The 17,340-nt window shown below is 36.3% G+C and overlaps 1 protein-coding gene across 2 annotated transcripts in view; it reads left to right on the forward strand.

Annotated features, from left to right (window-relative positions):
- The window catches only part of IPO11 (importin 11), a 129,632-nt gene that overhangs the window by 82,398 nt on the left and 29,894 nt on the right, over positions 1–17,340 (forward strand). For both annotated transcript variants that reach the window (XM_005857926.2, XM_014548917.1), the window contains 2 exons: positions 9,444–9,539; positions 10,700–10,813. In XM_005857926.2, coding sequence (XP_005857988.1) covers positions 9,444–9,539; positions 10,700–10,813 — 210 coding nt within the window. The remainder of the gene's footprint in view (positions 1–9,443; positions 9,540–10,699; positions 10,814–17,340) is intronic.

Below are 17,340 nucleotides of genomic sequence, written 5' to 3' on the forward strand. Positions count from 1 at the left end.
GCACAAATTTTTGTGCACTGGGCCTCTAGTTTATAATAATTATAGTGGTTATCTCTCTCACAGACTTCTGGAAACTAGAAGTCAATATGTGGTCAGGGCCATTCTTTCTCTATCCATCTCTCTCTCTGTAGACTGCAGAGGACAGTCTGTTCCATGCCTTTCTCTTAGCTTCTGGTGGTTGCCTTTATCTTAATCACATCTGTAAAGATCCTGTATTCAAATAAGGTCACATTCATAGGTATCTGGGATTAGGACTTCAACATACCTTTCTATGTGCAGATTTTAATCTATAACAAGAATGTAGTATTAAAAAGTAAATCGATGACTTTTATGTATAGAGAGGTAGTAAGGAGAACCTGATCTGAGTAGGTTTTTGTAGATAACAGTGGCTCAGTAAAAGAGAAAATGGCTCCAAATGATACAAGGGATTGGGATTTCAAATCCAGAGGGTATATGGAAGGATTAATTTGGAAAAGAAGCAAGAATTTGTTTTCTGAGTTGGCAAGGATGGCAGTAATTGAAGCTGTGGTTATACTGGTAGGTGAAGAGTATAGGTAACTGGCATGTGACCTTGGTGTCTTCAGTCAAAAGAGACAAGGTTGTCAGAACTGCCTGATGCCTGTCAGTATGAGACAGAGGTACACTGCAGAATGACTAGAACAGTACTTCTGCATTTATTTCGGGGTGGGGGGCAAGTATTCATCTCAGTGTTCATTCTTAAATGAATTATATCTTACTGATGTTTCAGTTGATTTTTAAGCATGATTCAGTTATATTAATGTCTTTGGTACATTAAGGCTTTAAGATAATTATAATGTTGAAAGGTTTTTTAAAAGAATTGAGATAAAAAGTTCTTTAGTTGATTCTGACCCTTCCTCCCCCCAAAGTCTGTTTACCAAACATTACACTCTTTAGCACTCTATCTGAGTTTTCCTGTCATATTTTTTCTTTTTTTAAAATATATATTTTTTATTGATTTTTTACAGAGAGGAAGGGAGAGGGATAGAGAGTTAGAAACATTGATGAGAGAGAAACAGTAATCAGCTGCCTCCTGCACACTCCCTACTGGGGATGTGCCCGCAACCAAGGTACATGCCCTTGACCGGAATCGTCCGCAGGCTGACCCTCTATCCACTGAGCCAAACCGGTTAGGGCTTCCTGTTATATTTTAAATCAGAATAGAAACTTAAAACTAAAAGAGGGCAAATAGAGTGAAACTGTATGGCAGAGCTCTGATTTTAGTTTATAGGTTCTTCAGTTTCTTTTTTAGAGTAAAGGATAAAGGCTGAGAATCTGCACATGCCACTGTTACCAGGGAGCATGTGGGCTTCAAAGGGGTAATAACAGGAGTCTCCGTCTGGCTTGTTGAGACCCAAGTGTATCAATCTTCACCCATACTAATTTCAAAGTATTCTAGCTCCAAAGCTTACAAATAACATTGTGATTTTCTGTTAAATATTATAACATTTACAACATTATCATTGACTTGTTTACTGAAGTTTTTTGTGAATTTATGCTCTTACCCAAACGATGTGTTGGCAATATATAATTATAGTGAGGAACTTCATCAGTCTAGCACAATCTTAACTTAATCTTTTGCCTTAGTGATAATTTCTTCTCTGGAAGTAGAAGAGATAGCAAGTAATTGACACTTGGGACTTAATTCTAACTATTTGAGGGAAAACTGATTGGCAATGTGAGAGTGACAGAAATTTGAGAGAAAATTGCTATGTCATTAAGATGTTATCTTTATAGATTATTCAGTGTGTGTATTTTTAAAGTTTTTATCCTCTGCTAGCCTATAAGCTTTTCTATGATCATAAACTTAGTAAATATATGTTCTGTTTTCTCTGAATGCATACAATGTAAGTGATTTGGAAGCCTGGGAATCCATAATTCTCATGTTACAGATTGCCGGGTGATTATCATGACATCGGGTAGAAGTGCTGTGTAAAGTATGCTGACAGTGCATTTGGAATGTTATTCTCTCCTTGACCTGTGCCTTGGTTTGCACACCCAGTTCTGCTACTTCTGTAGTTTTTGAGTACATTCTGGGCTTAAATTCTATTAGTTATTATGTAAGGGTTTTTACTATGTGATTTTTTATAATCTGTAACTGAAATATCTGAAATCCTCTGAGTTAAATTTTAAGTGATGGAGGAAAGAGGTTGCTTCTTATGTTTAAATTTGAATTGAAATTTTTTTTTCTCCTGCTTTTCTGCAATGTTATTAGTAGTAAAGTAATTGTTGAAAGAATTTGTTTTAAGTCACATGGAATGGACATTGTGAAACTTATTTGAAAAATGAGTCAAGCTTTTAGAATATGTCCTTAGGAGAATATTTACTTTCTTACTATTTTTTAAAAAATTATATTCATGTAAAATACTTAGAGGCAGGTTACACTCTGGACTGCAACAAAACTGTATGGTTAGAGTATTGGCTCTACTACTTCGAAGCTCTGTGAGGTAAGCAAGTTAATCTGTGTTTCTCACTTTCCATCTATAGAATGGGGATGAAAACTTTACCTACTTCCTAGGTTGAGGTGAGGATTACATGAGTTATATAACAATGCCTAGCATGTAATCAGCTAATCTAAGTGTTGGCTATTTCAATCTAATTTAATACCATTATGTAGTTATCTAATTATATATACACCAGTAATCTCCCTTTGGGGTAAAACACACTAATACACTTGTAGGCCACAAAATTGGTTGGTTGCCAAGATCTTTGGCTGTAAGAAAAACAAAACAAGACAAAACAAGTTATTCTGCCTATTCCTCTGACCATTTCTTCTAAATAAATGTTTATTTAAAATAAAGAATACATTAGTTAACTTTTTAAAAGTTAAGTAGGTGATTTACACAGTGATGGAGCTTTACTCTTTATCAAGAACTACATATCTTACCTGGCACTTTAAAATTAATTGCATTTCTTTCTTGTTTTTCAGAATAGCACAATTTAAAATTTTTTTATTTATGGAAAATTCCAGATTTACATAATGTACAACACTATTCTTACAATTTTAGCAGAAAAAAATGACTTTCTTATTTTTTCCTTTTAAGTAAAAGGATGGTAATGTCATTATTTGTCCCTCAGTTTTACTTAATATATTTTTTATTGAATGACTCAGCACAAATCAGTTTTCATACATATATATTAAAATATTTGTAACATTTAACATAAGTTATAGATTAAACTAATTTCTCTGTAACTATGCCAATAGGAGGTCGTTAATACTTTAATTAAAATTTGATAACATGATTTAGGGCTATTTTTATATGAACATTGCTATTGTCAAACCTGTAAATTTGTTTGATCTCAAACCAGTATTTTATTGTTTATTAAATAGATGTTAAATACTAGGAATATATTAATTATCATTAATAAGGTATTTATGAGTTTTTAAATAAGGAATATTCTAGGACAGTGGTGCTTTTATTCTTGTACATGAAAGCTGAGAGTACTCTTAAAAGTTTTGGCATTTTCCTATTCTCAGAGTTCATTAAAGCTATAATAATAGTTTTTAATATTAGCTCATTATTTTCATTTTTAATACCTCTCAGATACTACTTCTTAATATAGTATGCTATATAACATTTAAAATATATTTTTTACTAAACATCACTGTTATACTAATTTCTGACAGTATATGAAAGTAACTTTGTGCTTTGAAGCAGAAAATTACAATGTTATGAAAATTGGATAGACAAGTATGCCTACTTTAGGGCAAGTGGTTAAGAGCAAAAATAGACTTTATTGTATTCTATGACTTGGAACAACTTATCTAGATGAATACAATTATATTCTAAAAATACTCAAATTTTAATTGTTAAGATTTCTTAATTTGAAATTTGTCTATGTGTATATATTCAACTTTGAGTTTAGAAATTCTGTTTTTTCCCCCCTGTGATCTAATCAAGCAGTAATGAGCCAGTTGCTTTCATTCTTTGTGATATGGTTTATTTAAGATGGCACAAATATTTTTCTGGCATAATTTATTCTATATTAATAATAGCTAATACTAGCACTTACTATATGCTGCACATTTCTAAGCACATAATATAGAGATATAGAGTTCATGTAATGCTCCCATAAACCTATGACGACAGTACTGTTCTTTTCCCAGTTTTTACAGATGAGAAATTAAGTAACAAAGCAGTAAATCTCTTGCCCAGGGTCACACAGTTAGTAAGTATTGGAGCTGTGATGTAAAGCCAGGCATTCTGACTTCAGGATTTGTGATCTAACTTCTTGTAATTTAGTGTAAGCCTAAATCAATAGAATTGTTTGAGTGCAAGGCACAAACTAAAAGCTTGCATTCTTGACAGATTTTAAATACAGTCTGTTCCAGGTATGATCCGTCAGAAAAGGGTTGGATTAAAATTAAAGTGCAGAAGTTCAATTTGTAATAGCAAAATGCTTATAAAAATAGTAATATATGATTGATTATTTTGCCATGCAGAAGAGTACAGCTTTAAAAAGGAATGAAGACAACCTCTGTAGACAGTTTGAGAATGATTTTTGAGACTATAAGTAAAGACTATTGTCTAATCCTTGTATTGAAAGAGTGCCACGTAGACACAATGGAAAAATAAATCAAACTAATAAAAGTGGTTATGTAGGGGGCAGAGGAAGAGAGAATGGGAGCTAGATCTCCTAGGATATATATCTGTTTTGTGTTTTTGCTTTAGAGCCATGTAGATATTCTACATGATTTAAAATAATGAAAGTAAAGCAGTTCCTAAAGATAAAAAACAAGATGAAACATTTGAATCTATTATTATGTTGGTGGTAGAGACATCTGAGAAGAATATTTCAACTAACTTTAATACATAGTACTTTACAGGTATGTCACTGGTAGAATACAACATTAGAACAGAAACAAGGATATTATAAATTACACTAGAGGCCCGGTGCACGAAATTCGTGCACGGGGTGGGGGGGGTGGTCCCTCAGCCCGGCCTGCACCCTCTCCAATCCGGAACCTCTTGGGGGATGTCCGACTGCCGGTTTAAGCCCGATCCCACAGAAATCGGCAGTCAGACATCCCTCTCGCAATCCGGGACCGTTGGGTCCTAACCGCTCGCCTGGCTGCCTGCCTGATTACCCCTAACTGCCTCTGCCTGCTGGCCTGATGCCCCTAACTGCTCCTCTGCCGGCCTGATCGCCCCTAACCGCCCTCCCCTGCCGGCCTGATCACCCCTAACTGCCCACCCTTGCCGACCTGATCGCTCCCAACTGCCCTCCCTTGCCGGCCTGATTGCCCCTAACTATAGGCAATATAGACAATGCCACCGTGGCATTGTCTGGAAGGACATCCGGAAGATGTCTGGTCTAATTAGCATATTACCCTTTAATTAGTATAGATATCAGTATTGTTATTAGTAACATTGGTATTGTTATTTTGAAACATATATATAGTAGGTAGAAAGAAATAAGGTTATTAGAATCTGGCTCTCTTCAGTATATTAGAAGATGGAAATATTAAATCAAAGAAGTTATGTAAAATGATGTAATCTTGGATTTGGTGAGGTTATGGCATATGCTTTTTGGGAAGAGAAACTAGATGAGAAACTTACTGTCTAGAAGCAGTATCAATCCAGTGGCAGCAAGTACCCCAGAACCTAGATTGTGTTCTGTACATATTGTGTCCTACTGGTTAACTCCAGAGCTCAGGCAAGGGATATACAATATAATCTGGGAAGCTCTCTTTGTGCTAGAAGGAAGGGAAGGTGGGATTTTGTCAAAAGGATGCAGAAATTAACTGTATAAAAAATATTTTTATTGATTTCAGAGAGGAAGGGAGAGGGAGAGAGAGATAGAAACATCAATGATGAGAAACATCAATGATGAGAGAGAATCATTGATCGACTGCCTCCTGCATACCCCCTACTGGGGATGGAGCCCTCAACCTGGGCATGTGCCCTTGACTGTCTAGAAGCAGTATCAATCCAGTGGCAGCAAGTACCCCAGAACCTAGATTGTGTTCTGTACATATTGTGTCCTACTGGTTAACTCCAGAGCTCAGGCAAGGGATATACAATATAATCTGGGAAGCTCTCTTTGTGCTAGAAGGAAGGGAAGGTGGGATTTTGTCAAAAGGATGCAGAAATTAACTGTATAAAAAATATTTTTATTGATTTCAGAGAGGAAGGGAGAGGGAGAGAGAGATAGAAACATCAATGATGAGAAACATCAATGATGAGAGAGAATCATTGATCGACTGCCTCCTGCATACCCCCTACTGGGGATGGAGCCCTCAACCTGGGCATGTGCCCTTGACTGGAATTGAACCTGGGACCCTTCAGTCCGTAGGCCGACGCTATATCCACTGAGCCAAACAGGCGAGGGCAGGGAATTAACTTCGAAGGAGCTCCCACTGGCTAATTATGGACAGTTTGAACATTAAAACAAAAGGAAACTAAGTGGATTAAAACACATCAAACATGTTAAAATCCCTGAGAACATAAGATTCCCCACCAAGAAGAGTAAGCTGTGATTTAAGTTCTGTTAACATCTGGAAATTACCTTACTTTTAACTACTTATTATTAGTTGTAATTAGTGTCATTTCCTTTTTGGAGCTGTTTGGCAGTCTGGTGCACATGTATTTCACTTAAAATAATATACACAATTGTATATTACCACTGAAGTCAGAGATGCATTTTTCAAAATTTTGTTTAGAAGTGAAAACTATGTCAGAATGTTTGACCATTATAGAAGAACCTTCACTATGGAAATAGTTTGAAATCTGGCTTTTAAGTCACAACTGCAAAATATTTCTTGGGAAATGGATTATAGAGTGTTATGTGTGTGACAATAATGTAGGACCATTCCATATGGATTTCCCACAGGCATCTCAAGTTCAGCATGTCCAAAATCAAACCTCAGTATAACTAACAACACCATAATTTGTATCCATTGACCAAACATGAAAACTAGGAGTAATCCCAGACTTGTTCACCTTTAGTCAACTGTTCAATTTGTTTTCTATTTTTTATCAGTTCTACTTGCTGAAATTTCTCTTAATTCAATTACACAATCCCTGCCTCCAAGTCTGATAATGGCATTTTCCTATATAATTTTTCAGAAACAATCTTACCTTCCCTAGCTATGATTCCTACTTTTTGAATACAAAGACTCCAATTTAGTTTTGAAATATTGTAGTTCTTTTACACAATAGTAACTATACCTTTATATGTAAAGAATATGTGTAGCAACACCTTGCTTGTATTAAATGATAGATACATTTAAATGAATTTATGTTTTAAAATTCATAATGATCAAATTTCTTTTCTACACAAACTTTTGTAATCCTTTGGAACTAGTCAGATGTTTTTGGTGTAATTTTTTTTATACCATTTGTCTCTGCTCTATGTTCAGACATATTGACCCCATCAGGTATTTTATTACTTTAATTTTCCCGAAGAAGTCTCTTCTAAATGCCTTTTGAATTTCTTCTTTGTAGCTTTCAGTATTCATCTCTCATTTTCTTTATCCTTTTAAAAGTGTCCCTTTCCCATTTATCTTTTCTTAAAATTTTAGTTGGGTTTCAGGAGGAAATGAAGTTAAATATGTATCTGAAAATCAGATGGCCTTACTTTCCACTCATAGATAAAATGGAGATTGTCTAGTGACATCATTCTCTGAGACTCAGTCCTCCAGCGTATCTACATCCCCACCTTTATTCCAAATGCCTTCCTCATCTCTATTCCAACTCCCATTTTTTTTTTTTAACAAAATAAGCCTTATGAAGATCATATTTAATTATGTGCTGAATCTCCTGTGGCTTTTAATCAGGAACTGTAATATCTTTTATTCTGTGTCTTTTAGTAGATAGCATAGTGTTTAGTCCATAGTAAAAAAGTTTTTATATTTTTAAGCTTGTCTTGTCTTTGGACATCCCCCTTTACTTCTTACTCAAAATTAGAAAACTCTGTCATCCTGGCCAGGTGGCTCATTTGGTTGGAAAGTCGTCCTGTACACCAAAGGTTGCAGGTTCGATTTCCAGTCAGGGCAAATATGCAGGTTTTGGGTTCGATTCCTGGTCAGGGCACATATGTAGACTGCAGGTTTGATCCTCTGTCAGGGCATGTATGGGAGGCAACTGATCAATGTTTCTCTCTCACATTGATGTTTCTCAGTTTCTCTTTCTCTTTCCCTTCCTCTCTTTATTTAAAAAAAAAAAATCCATAAATATATCCCTACCCAAGGATTAAAAAAAAGAAGAAGAAAAAGAAAAGAAAACATTGTCATTCCTGGGTACTTTGTGCTTATCTTTAAAACGTTTTGAAATGCATGGAGGTGTATTTGATTGTCCTTGTGTTCGGAGCATGTTATTGGTACATGATGAGTCCAGACTGAAGATACTAAAAGCCCCTCAATGCATGGAATAGTCCTGCACAGTAAACACTGTCCCACTTAGAATGCCAGTAGTCAGTCTTGAGAAACGTTGCTTGAAGTTTAAAGGGAAACCTGGCTCTGCCTTGAGACTGGTGCTTGCCCACAAGCCTCTCAAATGGTGTCTGGTTTTCTTCCTCACTGATGCTTCCTGACCACTGCCTGTCTTATCCCCTCAACAATAAAACAGCCCTGGTTGGTCAGTTGGTGGGAGTGTCATCCTATGCACCGAAAGGTCACTGGTTCCATTCCTGGTCAGGGCACATGCCAGGTTTTGGTTCCATCCCTGGTCAGGCAGGGTGGGTGTGGGAGGCAATTGTTTTCTCTGTCACATTGATGTTTCTTTCTCTCATTTCCTCTCTCTCTAAAAACCAATAAAAACGTTTTAAAAATAAATAAAAATAAAACAAAAGTAAGCAAACAAAATCACACCCCACTCTGAATTTTCTGCTACCTTTGTTATGGACAGAACCCATCTTAATCATATAAGAGTAATTTTTATAATTTTTACTTGTAACAATCAGTGCTCATGATTAGTAATATACATGATCACATTATAAATGAAATAATATCTCTCATTTAATAGGTAGTATATACACAACATGCCTTTTTCTGTCCAATTTATTGATAAATTTAAACGTAGATTTCTTTTTGGGCATTGTGTACAGTTGTTACTAATTTTCCTTTTCACTATGAAAAACCAATACTTTGGAAATGCCTTTTGCTGCCTCTATTTTAATGTTTTGTAATGGTTTTTTGTTTAAAATGCATAAGAATTCCATTAACAACATGATATCAATGGTATTGGAGTGTGATTAATTATAATTCTGTGTAAGGTGTATAGCTGTGTCTAGATGTTACACATTTTATGTCAAATTGCATTTTTAATGAATTATTTTGTAACAGTGTGTCTAGAGCCAGAATATCAATTACCTACCTCATGTACTCATTTGTATCTTGGATTTGGTGTGATATTTAATACATTGTTTTCTTTACCTGTGGCTTTCATTAGTGCCTGCAACCAATGTGTCTTTATGATTTTTAGGTTGTGGAAAATGCCCTTAAAGTGAACCCAGTATTAGGCTCGCAAATGTTTCAACCGATTCTACCCTGTGTTTTCAGAGGTATTATAGAAGGGGAGGTAAGATTTTTATTAAGCTTCTAAGGACAGTACTGGACCCTGAGAGTTCTAGTTTTAATTATTTTCCCTCTTCATTGAAAAATTATATCTTCATTGTCTTAAGTAAAAGGAAAGCTTTTAAAAATATTTCATTATTTTGAAGTAAATTAAGTAAATTTCAGATATTCATACAGCTTTGTTATTTTTCCACATAGGGAAGGGTAGATTTCCTTTGCTATCTCATCTCTCATATGTTCTAAGTCCAGCTCTTAAATTGATCTATTTAACTATGTATGTTAAGAACATTTAAAATAATATAAATATATAAATACTAGTGGCCCGTTGCACAAGATTCGCGCAATAGGCCTTCCTTCCCCTGGCTGCCGGCACCAGTTTTCCTCCGGCACCCGGGACCCAGGCCTTTAGTCCGGCCGCAGCAGCGAGGCTTGGCTTCTCTGCTCCGGCTGCTCCCAGCCCCTCCTTTTTTTTTTTTTTCCAGCTCCTCGAGCGGAGGCCAGGGCTGGCTGGGAAGCCTGGGTCGCCCCTGGCGACCCAGGACCCCAGCCACTCCTTGAGCAGAGCCCAGGCCCCCAGCTCCTCCTTGAGCGGAGCCCAGTGCGGGCTGGAAACCTGGGTTGCCCCTGGCGACCCAGGCCCCCAGCCACTCTTTGAGCTGAGTCCAGGGCCCACGGGAAGCTTGGCTTCCTCCGTCGCCGGGAGCAACCCAAACCTCTTGCTCGCTCCAGCTCCGTGGCCGCCGCCATCTTCAGTTGTCTGCAGTCTTTGCTCCGGCTTGCGTATGCAAATTAACCGCCATCTTTATTGGGTTAATTTGCATAGTCGCTCTGATTGGCTGGTGGGTGTAGCAGAGTGACTGAGTGATGGTTAATTTGCATGTTTCTCTTTTATTAGTGTAGATGCCATTGGTAAATATCCTTTCTCTGTTCTCTCTTTATTATATATATACACACATATATTCTATAAGTATATACGTAGTACATATATATTACCTTGTGTGGCATATTCATTTTGTAAGTTAGATTCAGGTAATATTAACAGTTCATTCTAAAGAAGCAACATGAAGGAGAATATTATTATTTCATGTCCCTGTTGATTTTTAATGTCCTTGATTATTTATAATTGCTTAATACAATTGTACATGTACTTTTTTAATTGTACAGAGGTATCCTGTAGTGATGTCAACATATCTTGGAGTTATGGGTCGAGTCCTGCTACAAAACATGAGTTTCTTTTCTTCACTTCTTACTGTGATGGCACATAAATGTAATCAGGAGGTAAGAATCAGGTTTTTTTTAATATTGAAGGAAGTCTTTATCTAGATAAAGATTGGAAATAATTTGGTGAAATAATGATTCTGTAAAAGTCTTATTGTATTCAGACTTTTATATTTTAAATCTTTGATAACTAACATTGTACCTATAATTTGGGAGAAGAAAAAAGAATCTGTGAATGGCAGTTGAAACTTATATTTTCTGTTCAAAATGGGCAATTTTATTCTTAGTGATAGGAGTACCTTAAATGAAACAGGGATACATATAATCATATGCAGTTTTTGTTTCATTTCTTTAACTTGTTTTAAATGCAATGCAGTGAGTTTTCATTATCATTATTGTGGGAAATGATCTTTCCCCCAAGGCTTATTAAAAAAATACTGTATTAAGTTGCATTTCTCTGATGATTGTTAGTGACTTTGAGCATTTTTAAATATGTCTCTTGGCCATTTGTATGTCCACTTTAGAGAAGTGTCTATTTAGGTCCTTTGCCCACTTTTTAATTGGATTGTTTGTCTTCCTTTTGTATGAGTTCCTTATATACCTTGGATATTAAACCTCTATCAGATGTATCATTGGCAAGTATGTTCTCCCATGCAGTGGGCTTCCTTTTCATTTTGTTGATGGTTTCTTTTGCTGTGCAGAAGCTTTTTATTTTGATAAAGTTTTATTTGTTTATTTTCTCCTTAGTTTCCTTTGCCCTAGGATATGTATAGGTAAACATATTTCTATGAGAGACGTCTGAGATTTTGCTGCCTATAGTTTCTTCTAGGATTTTTAAAAACTATATATTTCTTTATTGATTTCAGAGAGGAAGGGAGGAGAGAGAGATAGAAACATCCATGATGAGAGAGAATCATTGATTGGCTGCCTCCTGCACGCCCCCCACTGGGGATCAAGCCTGCAACCCAGGCATGTGCCTTTGTCCGGAATCGAACCTGGGACCCTTCAATTCGCAGGCTGACGCTCTATCCACTGAGCCAAGCCGGGCAGGGCTCTTCTAGGATTTTTATGGTTTCATGACTTACATTTAAATCTTTTTATCCACTGAGTTTATTCTTGTGTATAGTGTAAGTTGGTGGTCTAGTTTCATTTTTTTTGCATGTATCTGTCCAATTTTCCCACCGCCATTTATTGAAGAGACTATTTTTACTCCCATTGAATCATGCTCTTGCCTCCTTTGTTAAATATTAATTGAGCATAATGACTTGGATCGATTTCTGGGGTCTCTCTTTTGTTCCATTGATCTATATGCCTATTCTTGTGTTAGTACCAGGCTGTTTTGATTACAGCGGCTTTGTAGTATAACTTGATATCTGGCATTGTGATTCCTCCAACTTTGTTCTTCTTTTTCAAGATTGCTGCAGCTATTCGAGGTCATTTTTTGGTTCCATATAAATTTTTTGGAGTATTTGTTCTAGATCTATGAAATATGCCATTGGTATTTTAATAGGGATTGCATTGAATCTATAGATTACTTTGGGTAACAGAGGGACATTTTAATGATGTTAATTCTACCAATCCAATGAACACGGTATATTCTTCCACTTGTTTATATCTTTCTCTGTCTCTTTTTTCAACATCCTGTAGTTTTCCAAGTTACAAGTCTTTTAGCTCCTTGGTTAAATTTACTCCTGGGTATCTTGAGATATCACCTTACACCTGTCGGAATGGCCACCATCAACAAATGATAAGTGCTGGCGAGGATGTGGAAGAAAGGGAACCCTAGTACACTGCTGGTGGAATTAGCAGCTATTATGGAAAACAGTATGGAGTTTCCTCAAAAAATTAAGTATGGAAATGCTGTTTGATCCAGTGATCCCACTCCTAGGAATATATCATAAGAAACCTGAAACACCAATCAGAAAGAATGTTGTATGCACCCCTATGTTCATAGCAGCACAATTTATAATAGCTAGAAATAGCCCAGGTGCCCGTCAGTAGATGAATTGTTAAAAGAGCTGTGCTACAAGTACACCATGGAATACTATGCAGCAGTAAAAAAAGAGATAGCATGGAGGGACCTGGAGAGTATTAGGCCAAGTGAAATAAGCCAGTCAGAGAAAGACAAGTATCACATGATCTCCCTCATATGTGGAATCTAAAGAACAAAATAGTTTACAAACTAAATATGAATTGAAAACACGGTGGTATAAATCAGAAGTTACAAAACTGTCTTGGTTCATGGTTGTGCCTTCAGTGTGTTACTAATATTTTCAAAGTGCTACTGGGCCAAAAGAAAAGTATCTAACAGGTCCTTTTATTAAGAGGTTAGGTCCAGCCCTAACCGGTTTGGCTCAGTGGATAGAGCACCGGCCTGCGGACTGAAGGGTTCCAGGTTTGATTCCGGTTGAGGGCAGGTACCTTGGTTGTGAGCACATCCCCAGTAGGGGATGTGCAGGAGGCAGCTGATCGATGTTTCTAACTCTCTATCCATCTCCCTTCCTCTCTGTAAAATATCAATAAATTATATTTTAAAAATACTTAAAAAAAAAAAAAGAGGTTAGGTCCAAACAAGTTAACATGTATTTATATCTTAATAATTTATATCTTAATAATCTCAAGTGTAAATAATTGTCTTCAACTAATAAGCGTTTCTTAACTTTTTATTTTTTTAAAATATGTGGGAGCATTTTTGGGGGGAAAATGTAGAAGCACTAAAGTAGACAAGGGTAAGAACTTAAGGTTGATTTTATATTACCAAATCCATAAAGTAGAGTTTTTGATGTTAAATGCATTTTTTAAAAGGTGCTAGGATGGATTTATAAGTAAATCCTCAGATTCTTTTTTTTTCTGGGGGTGGGTGGGCGCATCAAGGAAACTAACATTTATTAAGTATTTTTATTGCTCCAGGTTTTTACATATTTTATTTATTTAGTTATTTATTTTTGAATATCAAGATTTATTTATTGCTTAAAGTATTACAAAGAGTATTACGTATGTCTCCTTTTTTTTTTCCCCCTTGACATTCCCCTGGCCTCCCCTACCGCCCAGTGTCTTGTGTCCATTGGTTATGCTTATATGCATGCATACAAGTCCTTCGGTTGATCTCTTACCCACCAATGCAACCCTCCCCGGCTTCCCGCTGTAGTTTGACAGTCTGTTCGATGCTGCTCTGCCTCTGTATCTATTTTTGTTCATCAGTCTATAATGGTCTTTATTATCCATAAATGAGTGAGATCATGTGGTATTTTTCTGTCATTGACTGGCTTATTTCACTTAGCATAATGCTCTCCAGTTCCATCCATGCTGTTGCAAATGGTAAGAATTCCCTCTTTTTTACAGCAGCAGAGTATTCCATTGTGTAGATGTACCACAGTTTTCTAATCCATTCATCTGCTGATGGGCACTTAGGCTGTTTCCAAATCTTAAACTCCATACTGTCTTCCATAGTGGCTGCACCAGTCTGCATTCCCACCAGCAGTGCACAAGTGTTCCTTTTTCTCCACATCCTCTCCAGCACTTGTCGTTTGTTGATTTGTTGATGATAGCCATTCTGACAGGTGTGAGATGGTACCTCATTGTTGTTTTGATTTGCATCTCTCGGATGATTAGTGACTTTGAGCATGTTTTCATATGTCTCTTGGCTTTCTGAATGTCCTCTTTTGAAAGGTGTCTATTTAGATCCTTTGCCCATTTTTTGATTGGATTGTTTATCTTCTTTTTGTTAAGTTGTATGAGTTCCCTATAAATTTTGGAGATTAGGCCCTTATCAGATATGACGTTGGCAAATATGTTTTCCCACGCAGTGGGTTTTCTTGTTGTTTTGTTGATGGTTTCTTTTGCTGTGCAGAAGCTTTTTATTTTGATGTAGTCCCATTTGTTCATTTTCTCTTTAGTTTCAACTGCCCTAGGAGCTGTATCAGTGAAGAAATTGCTTTGGCATATGTCTGAGATTTTGTTGCCTTTGGATTCTTCTAGTATTTTTATGGTTTCCGGTCGTATATTTAAGTCCTTTATCCATTTTGAGTTTATTTTTGTGTATGGTGTAAGTTGGTGGTCTAGTTTCATTTTCTTGCATGTATCTGTCCAATTTTCCCAGCACCATTTATTGAAGAGACTGTCTTGACTCCATTGTATGTTCTTGCCTCCTTTGTCAAATATTAATTGAGCGTATTGGTTGGGGCTGATTTCTGGGCTCTCTATTCTATTCCATTGATCTATATGTCTGTTCTTGTGCCAGTACCAGGCAGTTTTGAGAACAGTGGCTTTGTAATACAGCTTGATGTCTGGTATTGAGATCCCACCTACTTTGTTCTTTCTCAGGATCGCTGCAGCTATTCGGGGTCTTTTTTTATTCCAGATGAATTTTTGGAGAGTTCGTTCTAGATCTTTGAAGTAGGCCATTGGTATTTTAATGGGAAGTGCGTTGAATTTATAGATTGCTTTGGGTAGTATGGACATTTTAATGATGTTGATTCTACCAATCCATGAACACGGTATGTTCTTCCATCTGTTTATGTCTTCCTCTATCTCTTTTTTCAACGTCCTGTAGTTTTCTGAGTAGAGGTCTTTTACCTCTTTAGTTAAGTTTATTCCTAGGTATCTTAATTTTTTTGGTGCGATGGTAAATGGGATTGTTTTTATAATCTCTCTTTCTGAAAGTTCACTATTGGTGTATAGAAATGCCTCAGATTTCTTGGCATTAATTTTGTATCCTGCTACTTTGCCAAATTCATGTATTAAGTCTAGTAGTTTTTTGATGGAGTCTCTAGGGTTTTGTATGTATAATATCATGTCGTCTGCAAATAAGGACAGTTTTACTTCCTCTTTTCCAATTTGGATGCCTTTTATTTCTTCTTCTTGTCTAATTGCAATGGCTAATACTTCCAGTACTATGTTGAACAGGAGTGGTGAGAGTGGGCATCCCTGTCTTGTTCCTGTTTTTAGGGGAAATGGTGTTAGTTTTTGTCCATTGAGTATGATGTTGGCTGTGGGTTTGTCATATATGGCTTTTATTATGTTGAGGTATGATCCTTCTATTCCCACCTTGCTGAGAGTTTTTATCAAAAATGGGTGTTGGATTTTGTCGAATGCTTTTTCTGCATCAATTGATATGACCATGTGGTTTTTTTCTTTCAATTTGTTTATGTGATGTATTACGTTTATTGATTTACGGATGTTGTACCATCCTTGCATTCCTGGGATAAATCCTACTTGGTCATGGTGTATGATCTTTCTGATGTACTGTTGGATCCGATTTGCTAAGATTTTGTTGAGGATTTTGGCATCTATGTTCATGAGGGATATTGGCCTGTAATTCTCTTTCATTGTGTTGTCTTTACCTGGTTTTGGTATTAGGGTGATGCTGGCTTCATAGAATGAGCTTGGAAGTATTCCTTCCTCTTGAATTTTTTGGAATAGTCTGAGGAGGATAGGTTTTAGTTCTTCCTTGAATGTTTGGTAAAACTCCCCTGTGAAGCCATCTGGCCCTGGGCTTTTGTTTGCTGGAAGCTTTTTGAAGACTGCCTGAATTTCTACCATAGTTATTGGCCTATTGAGATTTTTAGATTCTTCCTGATTGAGTTTTGGAAGGTTGTATTTTTTAGGAATATGTCAATTTCCTCCAGGTTGTCTAGTTTGTTGGTGTAGAGTTGTCCATAGTATTTTTTAACAATCATTTGTATTTCTGTGTGGTCTGTTGTTATTTCGCCTCTATCATTTCTGATTTTGTTTATTTGGGTCCTCTCTCTTTCTTTCTTGGTGAGCTGAGATTCTTTTTCAATCTACATGATCAGTACATTTGGTTGTATCTTACTTATAGATTTCTATCAGTCATGGTTCTCTAGAAAAGTTGAACAGTGTGCGTGTGTGTGCGTGTGCGTGTGTGTTGTGTATAGAGAAAGGGAGGGAGGGAGAATGAGTGTGTGTGTGTGTGTGTGTGTGTGTACATGCACACCAGAGATATTTTAAGGAATTGGCTCATATGATTGTAGGGACTAGCAAGTTCTAATTTTGTAGGGCAGGCTGGAAACTCAGAATTTCTGTGTTATAGCCCTTAAAAATTTGTTTTGTTTTCATTGTAGTTGACATATAGTATTAGTTTTAAGTATACAACATAGTGATTCATCATTTATATGCCTTACAAAGTGATTACCACTATAAGTCTAGTAACCATATGTCCATCATATAGTTATTACAACATTATTGACTATATTTCTAGGCTGTACATAACAACCCTGGGATTTATTTTTTAACTGGAAGTTTGTACTTCTAAATCATTATCCTTCCGTTTTCTGCCTAAGCCCTCATCCCCCTCCTCTCTGCAATAATCATTTTGTATCTATGAGTTTGCTTTATTTTGATCATTTGTGGGGTTTTTTTATTCTACATATAAGTGAAATTATATGGTGTTTGTTTTTCTCTGTCCAACTTTTCACTTAACATAACATTCTAGGTCCATCCATATTGTTGCAAATGGCAAAATTTCATTATATTTTATGTCTGAGTAATATTCCATTCTATACATGTATTACATTTTCTTTGTATACTCTTCTATTGATACATAGTCTTGAAGCAGGATTTCTCCT

Source organism: Myotis brandtii, unplaced genomic scaffold (assembly GCF_000412655.1).
Source record: "Myotis brandtii unplaced genomic scaffold, ASM41265v1 scaffold115, whole genome shotgun sequence".
Lineage (NCBI taxonomy): Eukaryota > Metazoa > Chordata > Mammalia > Chiroptera > Vespertilionidae > Myotis > Myotis brandtii.